Here is a 17,276-nt window from a genome sequence, read left to right as displayed (position 1 = left end):
TGTCAAATGTGCATTTCTAATAGACAAATCACATGATATTATTAATATTGCAGCCTACACAAATTAAGATTTTTTTTTCTTTCTAAAAGATGTTTCCTTAAAGGTCCCGTTCTTCGCGATTCCATCTTTCAAACTTTAGTTAGTGTGTAATGGTGCTGTTTGAGCATAAATAATACCTGTAAAATTATAAAGCTCAAAGTTCAATGCCAAGCGAGATATTTTATTTAACAGAAGTTCCCTTTCAAAGCCTACAGCGAACGGCCGGTTTGGACTACAGCAGGAAGTGCAGGGATGTAATGACGTCACTAGAACCGTTTGTTGACTAACCCTCCGCCCACAAGAACACGCAAAAAAGGGGCCGTGGTCTTGTTGCTCTCCCACGTGGAGAAGAGCGCGCATTCAACGCTTGCATCTCCCCGTTATGGTAAGAGGCGGGACCTTTCCAGGCAAAGTGCGCTAAGCTGCTGTCCAATCACAACACGGAAAGCGCTGGCCCAATCAGAACTCGTTACGTATTTCTGAAGGAGGGACTTTATAGAACAAGGAAATCATCAGGCCGTTTTTAGGACAGAGGAAACAGTGCTGTACAGATAAGTAAATTGTGTGAAAAATACTGTGTTTTTTTACACGCGAAACATGAACTCATGTTATATTGCACACTGTAAATATAATCAAAGCTTCGAAAACACACGAAGAATGGGACCTATAAACTTGAAAGAAACTCGAAAGACAAGTTTCCGGCAAAATTTAGTTTTTCTTTCGCCACTGAAAGCTACAATTCTGCATGCACAGCAAAATCATTGCCAGTCAGAACATATTTGGATGTTTATGGTGAATTTGCTTAATGGATAGAAAAAAGTTAGGAGTAAATCAATTTAATAACAAGGTAATAATAAGATAAATTATTTGGTACTTCTGTTCTTAGTGCTAAAAAGAGCCACCACCATAAAGAGAAGAGGGGTGGATGATGTTCGGAGAACTCCAGAAGAACAGTATGCTGACATCTCGTCTGTAGGTAAGTGGCTTCCTCCACAACTCACCTTCATATCTTGTCTAGATGATGCCCTGACCCTTAAAATAAGGTGCATATTTACCAGCATGTCAACTTTCAGATCAATTTCATATAGAGCTGAAATATTACCCATAATCATTCAGGAGTGCACAAAATTGGTTTTTAAGTTGTTTTACTTCTTATATATTTGTTTTGTTCATCAGGGATGCCATTGAACAGAGTCAGCATACGCAGTGCTAAACGAGGACCAACATCCTATTTCCAACGGAAAGAACGCATGCTACGGATCTCCATTCGTCGTATGGTGAAGACTCACACCTTCTACTGGACCGTTCTGGGTCTGGTGGCCCTCAACACTCTCTGTGTAGCCATCGTGCATCACAAACAGCCTCAGTGGTTGTCTAGTCTTCTCTGTAAGACCACAAGCGAAATTAAACTTTTCTAGCTATGCATATGCTGTCAAACATGATCAAGAGTCAACTTTAAACTGGTTCCTTTCTATTGTAGACTATGCAGAGTTCCTGTTTCTGGGTCTGTTTCTTACTGAGATGTTTCTGAAGATGTATGGACTCGGGCCCAGACTTTATTTCCACTCATCCTTCAACTGCTTTGATTGTGGAGTAAGTGCATTTTCTGTCTTCCTTCCCATATTTCATATAAAATGAAGGTAACAGAGTAAGTGTCAAAGAGGATCAAATTGGTGACTCCAAAAATGATTTTTTTAATCAAAAAACATAAAAGACATGCAAATAATTAAGCTCAGATGAAACTAGATCTTATTTGATCTATTTTGAAGTTAGCCTTGCCACTGGAGGCACAATGTAAATTTGAGGACCCAGCACTAAATATCAATATGTTGCTTTATTTAAAGGGGTACTTCAGCGCTGGGAAGATGAATCTGTATTTAAACTGGGTCATTAATGTAGTAGAAATGTGAAATTATTTTTGAATTTGGTGCCTTCTAGACTGAGAAAAGACAGAAAATGTATTTTTGTCTCATGGGGATGAAAGACAACAATTCCCAGAATGCTTCACTGCCCTGTGGGGCCACTCCTAAAACCACCGCTACTGGATTACTGTGACTGAGTTGGAGAACAGAAACTACAATTAAATACTGAACTGCACTGCACTGCACTAACTGCAGGAGTCAGATTACATTCACCATCATGAATGAGCTGAATGAACTCTCCTGATTAGAGCTGAGGTAATCGCAAACGCGCTAGTGACATACATTCATAGCGCGTGTTCAGTCTGGCGTGTTCTCAGTTCATGCCTTTGGAAGCTTAACTTTCATAGAAATACATTTGAAAAGTTAAAACACTTTCATTGCTCAGCATAGCCCGTTTACACGAATGCCTGCAGCTGCGAGCTGAGCTGTGAGTGTGATCTCCCATCCCCCAGGTGCGGGTTGAAAACATGCGGAAATGGCTCCCTCTGCTGGCTGTAGTCTTTAGCCTTTGGCCAAAAATTCCTCCGATGACGCAAATATCGTCAATTTGCGTCATCGGAGGAATTTTTACAGAAATAAAATGCATAAATCTCTTGTCTCAGGGGGATATGAGGGGGGGAAGCACAATCATTTGAATATACTCCAGGGTTTCTACTGATACAAAGCCATATGCTAATCGCTGAAGTAACCCTTTAATTCAAATTCAGTTTTAGTTCTGGACTGTGCCACTTAATATATAATGATTCTCTTAGCTAATCTTTAATTTTATCAGAAAGTTTGCAGCTGGCACTTTTCATGAGCACATATCCCATTATCTGTTTGATAACTATGAAACTTGTGTGATCAAATATCATCATCAACATACAGTTAACATGAAACGCAGCCAGTTTTAAGTAAATCATTTAATTAATTTCAAGTGAATTATTGAATTACTTAAATGTCTGTATGGCCCACATCAAATGTGTCTTGATGTGTAATTCCTTGCCTTACCTTGCCTAATTAATTTGTAAAACAAACTGAACAAAATATGTGTTCATGTATAATACATTCAGAGAGTAGAATATAAATAAATGTTTAAGGTGCAGTCACATTTACCATTTTATGGCTGGTGATTTTTATTAGTAATCCGTACGATCAGGAATTTTGCGTGAAGGCGAAAGATTTACCCATGACATTTTTGCAGCGGGTTCAGGTTGATCACACAAAATCATCGCATGAACTATGAGGAGGCATCTTGGTTTGTGAGTTGTGCTCCATATATTGCTACACTATTGATAACAGACAATGACCCTTTTTATCTATGAAATTCTGAAGAAATTTTGCTAATGTGACTACACCTTTATACAGTATGTTTGCATGTAAATGGCATGTACAAAGAGGTGAAATTCATGAATTCCTTCCAGGTGATAGTAGGCAGCATTTTTGAGGTGCTGTGGGGATTCTTCAGACCTGGCACATCCTTTGGAATCAGTGTTCTGCGTGCCTTGCGGTTGTTGAGAATTTTCAAGGTCACCAAGTAAGTGCAAGCTTGCCTGAAATAACAGCCCAATGGGTTTGCCTCTTCCAAGGGCAATAATCTGTTTATTGCTCAGTTCTGGATGTTCCCATGTTGAAGTTGAGATGCTGCAATTATGTGCTGTTAAGGTACTGGGCATCCCTGAGGAACCTGGTTGTGTCTCTGATGAGCTCCATGAAGTCCATTATCAGTTTGCTCTTCCTGCTTTTCCTCTTCATTGTGGTCTTTGCACTTCTGGGCATGCAGCTCTTTGGTGGAAGGTAATATCTTATCTGTCTGAGCACAGACGACCCCTGTAGACAGTTTAAAATTTGGATTTATGTCTGAAAAATATCTAAATGCTACACCACCTGTAGTTTTGAGTAGGGCTGTGCAGCAGAGTAGTATCCATGTCTGTATTTGTATCTGTAACAATCTCAAAATAATTAATATCTGTATTAGGATCAAACCGAAAGTGGGCGGGTCTTTAACCAGAAGTTAGTCAAATTAATTGGGTTGCTGGCTTTAATTGTAATTTATAGTTTGTAATTTGTAGTTATTGTTTTACAAACATGCCTTGTATAACTGATAAAATAATTATTTTCTTTATAATTATAATTATAAACTTTCTTTAAATATCTTTGAATGGTCAGAGCCTGTGGTCTCCGTTGTGCTTTGGGCAACTAAATAGATGTGCAGAGACGGCAACATAGCTATTTTATTTGCAACCGTGATCTGCTCATTTCGTTCATTAGTGTATCATATTGTACAAGGAAAAACATTTAAATAGATATATTACATATTAGAAAATATGATGTAGTTTTTTAGTTGATTTTACTCAAGGCCTGCACCACGCAGAGACATCAATGCGGATATTTTATTTACGTTCACAATGTCCTCTCTTTATTCATAGAGTTTGCACTCATTCACTTCACACTCATCATTGCGTAGTGATTTTAGGGGGTTGTGTATAATATTGTGCTATCCACTGGCTCACCTGTTATCTAGCAAACACGAGGAGTGTTCTCTGCCGAATATGTTTCCTATTATTTTGTTATTCATTTTGAACCCATTCTCCGTGCCTTTTCGAATAAGGTATTCGGCTTCAGGCACATCCCTAGTTATGAGCTGCCTATTATGTCATATGCAATAACAATATAAAATCCAAGCTTGCTTCGCTCCAGATTCAACTACTCAAATTCTCAGTCCACTATATTAAACATGCCAACAAATTTCATGCAAAAATATGATGCCTAAAGTGGAACCTTAACCCTGTATGACAGGTGTAGCAAAACAATAGAAAATAGATCAAGCTCTCTAGTAGGCAAAAAGCAAATAATCTATAATTCAGTAACCTGGTCAGACACATATTGAATAAAATGGCTTACACCCAGATGTCACATTTTCTTTCTTTTCTCTCTCCACAGGTTCATTTTTGAAGATTACACACCAACTAATTTTGACACTTTTCCAGCTGCCATCATGACAGTGTTTCAAGTAAGATTCCATTCAATTGTAATCTGAGTACAATGCATGTTTCTGGATGTTTCTTAGTGAAAAATGGCTTAGAAGGAAGGCTAATTAATTAGACCAAGATTTAAATGCACAGATAAAAAGGACATTTGGAACAGACCAAGAACAAAAACATAGTTGCAAAACGGAATCTGTCATCCCTTTATTAATGATGAAAATTCACCAATATACAGTAGTCCAACACAGAAAAAAATACCCTGAAATTAGGCTAAAGCTAAGAAATGTTTGCTTTTCGATTTTATTCCTGAATTAGATTTTGTTTCTGTGGTAGTTTTGTGGGAAAATAAGTGTAATTCTGAAAAAGAATGGACTTATTTGTGGTAAAATGTGTTATTGGAACTCCACTTATTGGTAGCTGAAAGGATTATCAAATTAGTCAAAATATTTCATAAAAAACATGCACAGGGAAGATTTTGTCAAATTTGAGTGTTTCTATTGTGTGAAAATATGAGGAGCTTTCTGTCGAGTTACTCAGGCACAGATTCCACGTGGGCCTGGAATAAGTTCACTGTGTTTCTAGATTCTTACTGGCGAGGACTGGAATGAAGTCATGTACAATGGCATCCGCTCTCAAGGAGGAGTGAAGTCGGGGATGTGGTCATCTGTCTACTTCATTGTTCTGACTTTGTTTGGAAATTGTATCCTTCATTTATTCTTTCTCTATCCATCTCCAATCTAGTATATATTCTACGCTATCTGATATATGGCATATGCAGAATTTAATTTACTCATTGTCTGGTGCACAAAGGTTAAAAGCTTTGAAAATTCAAGATGTGGCTGTGATTTAATTTGAACAATTTCAGAGCTGTTTCACTTGTGTTCTCTGAGGGGTTGTTGTTCAGGGTTTCACTGAAAGCCTGAAGGTCAGTTTTTAAGTCTACATGAAATCAAAATTTGGTTTTGGGTTAACTTCCTTAATATACATTGCTGTTCTTACTGTGCAAGATTCATCACTACAATTTCCTTCATAGTCTTTAATCAAAAAGCAACTTGCTCTGCTTTTCACCTTACATTAATACAAGTCATGAAACTCTAGTTGGCACGGGCTGATCTCATTGTGTTCTACATAACGCAGCTGCTGTGACATCAGACGCCAGTGGGCTTGCTGCTCAAACATTCAAAATACTTGGCATTGTTTGCTGTTAGCAGTCTGCAGTGTGCTTTCAAAAACCCTCCACCTTCCCCAGCTCCACCTGTATTCTGCACTGTATTCTGTAGGGGTTATTCAATGAATGTTATATGTGCAGCAGCTACATGAGTTGTCATGAAAGAACTAAGCTTTTCTTAAACTCTCTAACCGAGATTAGTGCATTTTGAATTTAAAGTCTCTCCTCGTATTATAATATGGATGTTTTGAATATATAGTCTTCTTAGTTTTGGCAGGTATTGCTGCATAAAATCCATGACAAAATTGTCAGATACACTACTCAACGTCTTCTTGGCTATCGCTGTTGACAATTTGGCCAATGCACAGGAGCTCACAAAGGTATATCCAGCATGGTTCTTTTAGCTTTATATGTTAAAGGATTTGTAAGGCAGTTGAATAATGAATAACGCCTTTCTGTTCCAAAGGATGAAGAGGAGGAGGAAGAGGCGTTTAATCAGAAACATGCCCTGCAGAAAGCCAAGGAGGTTGGGCCCATGTCCTCTTTCATGTCCTCAGAGTAAGTGAACCAAGTACACCCTTGCCTGCTGCATTCGCCCTCTCACAGAGATGCTAATATACCAACTAACACTACTAACACCAGTCTTATGTCTGGGATATTTTTAGTCTGGTTTCGGAGATATCTAAATTGGCACATCTGCCAGAATATACCTGTAGGACTTTCCAGCTTCAACACCTGGTCAAATTGACTTGGATGCACTTGCTAGATTCAAAACTCTACTGATACGTTTGCCAGTGGGAACTGATGATGACTTTACTTTTACATAATATTTATTTTACTCAGTACCCTTCAAATCAAAATTTACACAGTTGTTGAGCTAAAATATGTAAAAACTTAACTTAATTCTGAACCAGTTTGAATTGATTCAATGGCAGTCTCCACATTTTTGCTGAATGAGAGTAATTTAGAAACAAGTATTAAAACTTTGATGGCTTTGCTTTTCCAGCTAGTATGCAAGAGGCAGTTACTTGAGACCATTGTTGAGGGTTGTACACAATGTGCTCTCGGTTGATTGCGTAGGGATTTTTGGGGCTCTTTATTCTCAAAGCACAATAATTTGCTTCAAAATCAACAGCAAGTTGTCATAGCAACCGGCAAGCTTCCCGGTCTTTGCAGGGATGAGTCTATTCTGTTGTCATAGAGACTATTTTGTTCACATCAAAAGGAGAATTACAGAGTTTTAATGCCTTTACATTGGTCAGCCAAGATATATATTCGTATGTTATTTAGTTGGCAAAAACATAATAGGCATCCATCTATCCTTAATCTCAAGACATATAAATTGAATCAGATGTCTGAAAAGGGTGATGAAAGTTTGTATAACTGGAGCTCACACACAGATGCATCGTTCTGTGATTTTGGGAACTTAACACTGCATGGATGTGATGTCAGACTCCTGGAGTTGAGCATGTGCAAGATGGAATGACATGCGTCCTTGAAGTTATAATCCAATCACCTTTACATCTCTTGATTGATTATAGATACTTTAGAAGCTCACCTTTGCACATTTGCTTTTCATTAATAGCAAAATACATTTAACAAGACTTGAGTGAGTTTGATTTGCTGATGCTTATTTGAGTGAGTATATCAAATAGTTGAAGTTCTTGTTAGAATGTTCAAACCTCTACAAACATGTTGTTTCATGCTGGAGGTGATATATAGGGTTCTTTCTGAACCCAGTAGCAATACGTGCTGCGACTAGAAAGGGTGAAAAGTTAAGCCAGAATAAAGTTTTCAGTCAAGAAATGTAAAAGCAGGATCCAAAATTAACTTTTTGCTACACCTGCCTATGGCGAGTAATATGAGAAAAAAGATTAGTTACATATTTCTTAACAGTCATGAATATGTATATATATATATATATATATATATATATATATATATATATATATATATATATATATATATATATATATATATATATATATTGTCCTTTTGACAATTTATCTATTTAGCTGTTTGCCTATTAGTGGCAAATAGCGCAAACAGCATCTTGTGTCACTCACAGCATCATGTCACGATGAGTCAGTTTCCATCTCTGTCATTTTGTGGCTCCATGTGTCACCACATGGAGTTCTGGAGAAAAATAATTAATCCCAGCCTTGTAGATACAATTCTCATGGCAAGTTCCCTATTGAGATTAAAGTTTTTAGAAGACACTTGAATTGTGTCAGATATTTTTAGTAGATAGTTTGTATATTTTTGATTTATAGACACTGACTTATGCCTGAATTGAATTGCAATATAATACATTATTTCTTATAGTTACTGGCCATTGGCAAATTTTACACAAATGCAAGTTCTTATTTGCATTTGGTGCATGGCATGTGTTATATTTGGACCCTGTGTAAACATTTGTTGTAAAATATATACATTTATATATTTTTATTATTTTGGGCATGCTCACAATTTGCAATAACTAATCAAAAATGTTTGTGGTGAGTGTTATTGTATAGAAAAGAGGCTTTTTTGTCAATATTGAGACTTTAATGTTTGCTGGACAATTACTGAAAAAAACAAAAACACTATATGAAGCAATGGAGGCCATGCCTTTGTCAGAACAAATTGGTATGATGTGAATACCACAGGGTCTCTTCTCTACTGCATTTTGGGAGATAATGTGAGAGCTGGTTGTCAGTGAACTCCGACTGGAAATTGTGGCCTGTGGCATTTGAATTTTGCATGTTTACTTTAAAACTAAACAGGGGCTGTTGAAGCATGTCCGAAAGTGCTTGACGAGAACTGAGAAATAAATGCATGTCTTCCGTTAGCATGACAATTATGGACGTCATACCTGGGAAATGCATATGAATGATTAGTTGACTACTAAATTAATCAGGGTGCTATCTCTTTCTGATTGTGTGCTTATGCATATGAATCCCATTTATATATGTCTTATATCTGTGCCATGTTTCTTACTGTCTCAGCATTTCAAAATGTTCCAAAATACTGTATTTGTTGCTTCTAATATATCTACCATCATGTTGTCATGTTACGCTTTGCTGCCTTGTTACATAGCCCAAAACAAAAACTTTGTTTTAAAACTTTAACTTTAATTTATTATCAACAATAGTATACATGTTAAATGTAAAAAAAACAAAAAAAAATTTAATGGCTGTAATAGAGCATTGAAATACTATTGAGCAATATGTTTGTCTGGACTTTTGCCAATTAACTTTTTGGGCTGTGATGCTTGGCTTGTTTTGTCCCTGTTCTCGAAAGCACTAATGTCTTGTTTTCAACCAATCGCTCATTGATTACACGGACCTCACAAGAGTACAAGTGCCAGTAAGTAATAGTCTGTTTATTTCAATTTTAACATTCAGCACCGCCTAATTTATTAATCTGGGTGAAGCTTTCTGTTCTGCCATCTTTATCAAATGTCTGATTTCACATTTTCAAGTCTAATCTTTGGTTGGAATTTGATTTCCTGCTATGATATTTCACTCTTTTTTCTCTTTCCATTCTGAATCAACTCTATTTCCAGTTTCGCTGTTTTGTTATTCACTTTTATATCGCAACTCTATCCAGTTGTTTTCCATCTCTGCTGTTTTTACAAGCTGGACCATGAATACCAGTCACACAAAAACAGAAGTTTCTTAATTAAGCCAATATAATGTTCTTGGTGAACCAGCTTTAAATTCAATGCTCTAAGCCAGTGGTTCTCAACTTGGTGGAAGCTGTGTTTTGTGCAATGAATTATTGGCTGCCAAGAGCAGGAGAACCTCAATACATTTTGAAACCATTTTAAACTAAAAGCAAGTGTTGCTATTCATAGTTTTCACGTGACATCACATGCTTTTAGGAACGCCCACCTGGAGGGCAAAACAAGGCTATCTTCTGTTGCCTGCCAGTAATTTTTACAATTTTGTATTGTAAGACAATAGACAGTGATATTAACAAACCAAATTCAGTATACACCTTATTGATGATGCATACTTTGCACAGGAAAGGAATATTCAGATTCTAGTAAGAATATGAGTCTGATATTGATCCATTGGGCTGTAATTTTTTGGGGGGCGAAAATGCCTCTGCACTCAATTGGATAGACCTACAACCAATCAGAGCAACAGAGTAAGTGAAGTATTTTGAGTGACTTATCATTGTCAACAGAACTCAGCTGCACGCACGCTGGAAGGAGTAGAAAAAGAAGATGAGTTTAAACAATCTTTGCTGGTGTTTTTATTTAAGGATACATGAGTACTTACCAACATGGTCATAATTTTTGAGAGAAATAGTAAAGGTAAATGCATATACGAACAAGTTCTTCGTTAAACGCTCGTTGGTGACGTGGAGGATTATATTACTGTTGATCACCTGTCCATCATCGTATAAAGCCCGCCCTGGCAATTTGATTGGTTCGAGCATAGTTGCTCCACAATGGATCGAGTCCAGACCAAATTTCCTGACCTCATACGTCGTCGGCCGGGCTAAGTTCGGCTAGCATCCAGGCTAATGAAAACAGAATATTAGTCCAACACAAGGTTTCTTGTTAAGTTTTACTGCATTTTTAATCTAAGTTTAAAACGAAGTGGTGCGACAGCTCAATTTAAAATAAAAACCCATATCAACAAATCCTAGACTAGCGTTAAACTTTGCTTAATTGAATCCTTATTGGTGCAACCCACCCTAAAGTGTTTGTCACGTTAAATGTTTTAGAAAGTCCTGCTGTTTTTAGTTATTTAAAAACTACAGCAGGTGCTGTATACTAAGGGTGGCACGGTACAAAAACTTGTGTCCGTTTGGAGCGTGTGCATTGCACAGTTCGACGCATGTGCAATGTAGCCTCGTGCCCGTATGTTACCTCAGACAGTGGGTGTCCTTTTTGCGTGAAATAAGAGGTGTGTGTGGACATACAGTAAAAAAAGTAAAAGACAGTAAAAGTGGAGTGCTGCCTGCAGGTCATGTCACGTGTAGAAATGGCAGGTGGGAGAGATAAGGAACGCTGGCCGGAGTTGGAGGATGCGCCAGAGTCGTATAACACCGACTTTACACCACACACACAAGCAGTCTTGGCAGGGCAGAAGAAATGCGTATGTTTTCAGAGTGGGAGCCGCACATGCCGATTGGGCATCCACACTGCCAGCTTTTGTCTTGCATCTTGTTCACATATTTTTGTTTTAAGATGGAAATTTGACAGGCTTGTGCTACAGTGCTCGTGCTTGTGCTCGTGCTTCAGTGGAGTTCTATGGCGTTTTGCCCTCCAGGGCTCCGGGACAGTCACGTGACATTGTAATGTTTAGGTTTGCTGTAATATCTGTTGATTTTGCATATTGTTGGGTCTAAACAGCTATTTATAGTATGTAATATGTAATATTTATACTTTCCATTTATACTTTGATGTTAAGGATGTTTTTAGTTACTTCAAATAAACATTTCTTAGAAGCTAATATAATATAATATAATATAATATAATAATATATAAAAAAAAATTAACTAATGTTCCTTTATTAATCATATTATCATTTTTGTTTATTTTTGTATGCTAAACATTTATTTAGGTCTCACTTAATGTCCTATGTAATATTGAGTCCTAAAGCAAAACCAACTGAGAACCACTGGACTGAGCTAGTCTTTTCAGAATTCTAGAAAGGGCTTTGTACTGCTAATGATTGATAAGGTAATGTAAATGATTGTTGTGGCATGGTTGTTGAAATTTTTCTTTTCCCACACATCATTGAGTGTCCTCTCTTTTTTTCCTCAGGAGGAGGAGGAGGCCCTACCTGTACAGGAAGCGTGCAATTCACCGGAGCCGTGCGGCCTACTCCTTCGAGGATTCGGAGAGTCTGGCTGATGCTCGTCCACTCAATGCCTCTAACTCTTTCATGTCCAGGAGAGAGAGAAGGAGGAGGTTGACCATGTCAGTTTGGGAGCAGAGGACCAGTCAACTGCGCCGCCACAGGCAGATGTCCAGCCGTGAGATCCTGTTCAGCAGCCCGAGTGAAGAGCATGATGGACCACCTGGCTGCCCTCACCATCGGACCACTGGGATATCTCCGTCTGACAGCAAGCTCAGAGACATCGACACTACTACAACCACCACCATGCCGGAGGCTACCTTAGAGCCACCCATGCCTATGGACATGCCTTTGGATGAGCAATCTCTGTCCATTTCTATCCCCGAACCCCCTTTAGCTATTCCAATACCGGAGCCACCAATGCCTGCAGACATATCCCTTCCTGAACCCCCAGTGACGCTGAATCTGCCCCTAACAGAGCCATCTGAATCAAAGACCTCACCCGAGGGCACTCTAGACATCAACAACCATTGCCCTAGACTGAATGGTAACAGGCGGCAGCGGGCAGTCCGTAAGTACAGGCCTCCTGCGATGGGGGACACGCTGACCGCTGATATGGGGCCCAGACCCCGACGCCCACGCCACCGCGAATCTCATGCAGATGCCAAGGGAAAAGAGACACAACAGGGAGATGGTGGTGTTGACAGTAGAGAACAAAGACCAGGGAATGAGGGAGATAAAAAGGAATCAAAGAATGATGGAGAGATCAGTCCAGATGGCAGAGTGCTTGAACAGAGGTGATTTGTTTAATTATTAGTTTTGTTTTATATGCCCTTTTTTGATTTATATAAATGTGTAAATTATATACACTGACTACAACCTAAAAGTTTAGGGTCAGCACAATTTTTTTTAAAGAAAGTAATTGCATGTAATTGTTGTACAATGTTGCAGAACAGACGTGAATTCCATGGTAACCACAGGGTTCCTACGCCGTTTGGAAAAGTATGGAAAAATGTTTGTGTTTGTGTTATGGTACTAGTCATTCTTCAGGAGTGGTGGCTGTTTTCAATTGGTCTTGTGTGTATTTGTGTGAGCTCTCTAAGAAGAATGTCAAGGTTTCTATTTACAAAGGAGACTGTCCTCCTCTAAAAAAATGACCCTATAGGTAATTTTTGCAAGCACCTTATTATGACATATATTTGCGTTTGAACAAAATGACGTGACTGCCGTTACCAATCATTTAAATGTAAAGTGTGGACTTTTTAATTTACATTGTCACTTACCCATTTATCTCATTTCTATTTAGCAAATCTCATTTCCATTTATGCATTGGCAGATGCGTTGGAAATGAATTTATTGTGCATATACACTGAGCATGTGCATTCCCTGGGATCGAACCGCATGATTGCATATTATTGTATAACACATTGCTCTATTAATTGAGCTACAATAACCCAAATTATGACGCAGATAAAAGGGTACAATGCATTAAAATGAAAGTGTCCTGTTATCGCAACTTGGGTGTAACTTAAGTAAACTTTCCTATGGGTCATATTTCAGATAAGTGACAAATGACCTATATGGGCATATTAGTTGGAGGACATCAGTGTGTTTTCACATCATTGATCATTGTAGCAATTAGCCCAGGGGTGTCCAGTCCTGCTCCTGGAGGGCCACTGTTTAGCTCTGACCCAACTGAAACACACCTGAACCAGCTAATCAAGGTGTTACTAGCACACTTGAAACTTCCTGGCAGGTTTGTTGAGTTAAGTTGGAACTAAACTCTTCAAGACAGTTTCTGACAAAACTAGCAAATTGGCCTTCCAGGTTTACCTATAAATTGACATAATGACTGAACAGCTATATTCACATCACAACTTAGTGATAGCTTAAATGAATTAAAAATATACCTAAGTTATGACCAAGTAGTACCCAGTATTACTTGTTAAGAGTTTGGAAAGAGAAATTGTGCTATTAACTTCTCCCCTTCCACAGGCAGAACAAACTAGAGAACTCTGAATCATCAGTGCCAAAACAAGCCAATTCCCCCTGCAAAAACCCACATCAGGACTCAGAACCTGCAACTCTACAGCTCACTGAGAGCACACTTCAGCAGTCCCCAAAGGCCACATTGGGTGCCGGTGAGATGGATAATAACAACCATGGATCCTTGAATCAGGATAAGTCATCCCTCAACACCAGCATCATGATAGAGGTCACCGACACTCAGCCATCCATGGAGCTGACCTCCATCACAGGTTTGAGCATCCCTGCACCCCTGCTAATCCTACTGATAAGACCAGCTTAGACTAATTGCTGTTGATTAGTGCTGGATTGGTGCTGGTCTAGGTAGAGCTGAGCCAAGAAATTTGTTTACCAGCAAAGACATGGCCATTAGCATGTTTTCTGTATCAGAAACCAAAATGGAAAAACCATGGGTGACAAAGTTAGGACTACTGTTAACATAGGAATTAAGAGGGTAAGTAACAGTCAAGCATTGCTAATCACATGCCTTTGATTAACTGATCACTAACAATTGTGAACACCTCTATAAAAGCTGAAGTTCTGGCAGTTTGCTGGTCTGGATCATTCAGGTGTTGTTAACACAATGCCAAGGAGTAAAGACATCTGCAGTGATCTTAGAAAAGCAATTGTTGCTGCTATCAATCTATGAAGGGTTACTAGTCCAAATCCAAAGTATTTGAAGTCCTTCATTCTACAGTGAGGAAGATTATTCACAAGTGGAAGACATTCAAACTAGTCTTCCCATGAGTGGACATCCCAGCAAATTCACCCTAAGATCAAACTGTGTTAGAGTTTGATCTGTGAACTGTGTCTCTTTTTAGAACTACACCTCAGACTCTACAGGCTGCAGTTAACATGTTAAATGTTAAAGTTAATGACAGTATAATTAGAAAAAGACAGGGAGAGGTTTGGCCACAATTCACAGTGCCAAGCCAAAAGAGCAGATCAGCACAAACACCTCATACCAAAAGTCAAGCATGCTGGTGGACTGATGATGATTTTGGACTTGTTTTGTAGCTACAAGACCTGGGCACCTCACAGTCATTGAGTCGACCATAAACTCCTCTGTATACCAAAGTATTCTAGAGTCAAATGTGAAGCCAACAGTGCGACAGCTAAAGCTTGGCCCAAACTGGGTCATGCAACTGGACAATGATCCGAAAATCCCCAGCAAATCTACAACAGAATGTATGAAAAATAAAAGGATGGAGGTGATGCTGTGGCCCAGTCAAAATCCAGACCTCATCCTGACTGAAATGCTGTGGCAAGAGCTGTGCATAAACAAATGCCCACAAACCCCAATAAACTGAAGCAACTTTGTAAAGAAGAGTGGGCCACAAGTCCTCCAGAATGATGTGTAAAGTCATGCAGAAAATGATTACTTTAGGTCAGTGGTTCTCAAACCTGTCTTGGAGTACCACCAGCCCTGCACAGTTTGTATGTCTCCCTCATCTAACTGTCCAGCAATAACCCCCCTTAGGGTAAACAGAACAAAACCAACATAATGTATTAAAGATATCATTCATGTTGATAATAAATGTACAAAATAATTCAGGAATTTGGTCTGATTCAAGGGGAATTAGGAAACCAAATCCTGACTGGACAAGAGGAATAGCTGGGGATAGAGGAGGGTAAATGAGCTCGGTAGAAACGCGATAGATGCAGATAGTACTGAATGAGCTAAATATATGTATACTGTGATAGATGTCATATAGGTAGACATGATCAGCTGATGCGAGCTTGACTAACGTGACCTGGCAAAACGGAAGCTATGCTGTTTATTAGTTTTTTGGCTTCATCCCTTGTATTTCTATGACTCGAAAGGGACAATGTCTCTAAATTGCTGATTGAGTTTAATAAATCTATAATATTTATATAATATAATATTATAAAATACTATTATATTAATTGTATCTATATAATATCTATAATATTTATACTATAACTATGATATCTATATTTATATGCTGTTATTTTGTGCAAAAAGCTCCCAGCTCTATTCTTTTACTGAGTTGAAATAAACAAAACAAAAATCCATAATGGAAAATCACCTGTTTTCTAATCTATACAATGATTTTTTTAGGTAATAATAAAGACATGGAGGCCTCAAAGCCAGAGAAAGAAGAAGAGGAAACCCCAGATGCGCCCAAAGCCCCTCCACCTGTCAGCATGTTCATCTTCAAACCTAACAACCCGTAAGGCTGGATGATTGTGGAGCCACAGCTGTATTCTATATTTTATGAATATGTTTTTGCTTCATCTCTCTCCCACTATTCCTCATCTCTTTCACAGGGTCCGCAGGGCCTGCCACTATATTGTCAATCTTCGTTATTTCGAGATGTCAATCCTTCTTGTGATCACTGCCAGCAGTATTGCCTTGGCTGCCGAAGACCCCGTCAACACTAATTCGGACAGGAACAAAGTAAGAATAAGAAAACCCCTCCACCACCCTGTCTCTATTTTACACAAATTCTGTATACAATAATAATATGTAAATAGTTTTGCTACTATTTTAAAGTGGTCTGAAGATGAATTGCATTAATATTTTATTTCTTTTATGCCTACAAACAATACTGAGTGTATCTACCTCAGTTAATCCACCTATTTCATTCATAATTGCATTACTAAAGGGTAGATATTGGATAATTATATGAATATAAAATAAAACAAACTTATGGTCTTCTATCAATACTTTTATGTTCATCTCAGTGTCACTCTGAAAGCTGTAATTGATGTTAATATTTTTGGATAACTGACATGCATTGTGACAAGCTGTACTCTTAGGGTCAGATTTACTAACAGCTTGCACCAATGCAAACACTCTTAAAAAACTACAGTCAGGATTTACTAAAGACACACAGTAAAAAATTAGCGCTGAAAAGGCATGGACACCATTCTTTTTTGCAGCTGACCTTATTGCATATGCATTTGTAGGAGTTTCCCTTTCCGATGCAACTTTTTTGGGGTTGAGAGTATTTAAATGAATCATGCAATGTGATTAACAAAGGTTTGCGCTCATTAAATTACTTTTATTTGCGGCATTATTTACCGCCCAATAAAAACATGTTTTGCTCAAGGTTTGCTCTTTGCTTTCTAATTATTTTATAATACATATTATGCGTGTAAGTTTCATGACCTCCTTTTAATTGAGAGCCTATGTGAAATATTTTTGGGTAGTTTTAAAAATGTATATCACCATAAAAGTAAATGCTGATCTGGCACAACACCTGAAATATTCTCTTTCCATAATGCATTAAATATAATCTAAAATACTGATGAGGATTTAAAAAAGATGGTGATTAAAAAGGCTCATAAAACATGTTTTAGGTACCAGTATCATTACAAATACAATCTGTTT

The 17,276-nt window shown here is 38.1% G+C and overlaps 1 protein-coding gene across 14 annotated transcripts in view; it reads left to right on the top strand.

Annotated features, from left to right (window-relative positions):
- LOC137039041 (voltage-dependent R-type calcium channel subunit alpha-1E) overlaps positions 1 to 17,276 on the top strand; it is a 185,961-nt gene that overhangs the window by 144,099 nt on the left and 24,586 nt on the right. For 13 of the 14 annotated variants that reach the window (XM_067414182.1, XM_067414188.1, XM_067414189.1 and 10 more), the window contains 13 exons: positions 926 to 1,015; positions 1,216 to 1,425; positions 1,520 to 1,632; positions 3,365 to 3,477; positions 3,606 to 3,737; positions 4,884 to 4,953; positions 5,510 to 5,627; positions 6,408 to 6,475; positions 6,562 to 6,653; positions 11,860 to 12,690; positions 13,889 to 14,151; positions 16,002 to 16,113; positions 16,211 to 16,340. In XM_067414182.1, coding sequence (XP_067270283.1) covers positions 926 to 1,015; positions 1,216 to 1,425; positions 1,520 to 1,632; positions 3,365 to 3,477; positions 3,606 to 3,737; positions 4,884 to 4,953; positions 5,510 to 5,627; positions 6,408 to 6,475; positions 6,562 to 6,653; positions 11,860 to 12,690; positions 13,889 to 14,151; positions 16,002 to 16,113; positions 16,211 to 16,340 — 2,342 coding nt within the window. The remainder of the gene's footprint in view (positions 1 to 925; positions 1,016 to 1,215; positions 1,426 to 1,519; positions 1,633 to 3,364; positions 3,478 to 3,605; positions 3,738 to 4,883; positions 4,954 to 5,509; positions 5,628 to 6,407; positions 6,476 to 6,561; positions 6,654 to 11,859; positions 12,691 to 13,888; positions 14,152 to 16,001; positions 16,114 to 16,210; positions 16,341 to 17,276) is intronic. The other variant, XM_067414184.1, reaches the window with a different exon arrangement.

The sequence above is a fragment of the Pseudorasbora parva genome, chromosome 13, assembly GCF_024679245.1.
Source record: "Pseudorasbora parva isolate DD20220531a chromosome 13, ASM2467924v1, whole genome shotgun sequence".
Lineage (NCBI taxonomy): Eukaryota > Metazoa > Chordata > Actinopteri > Cypriniformes > Gobionidae > Pseudorasbora > Pseudorasbora parva.
This window is presented reverse-complemented; position numbering and strand designations above follow the sequence as displayed.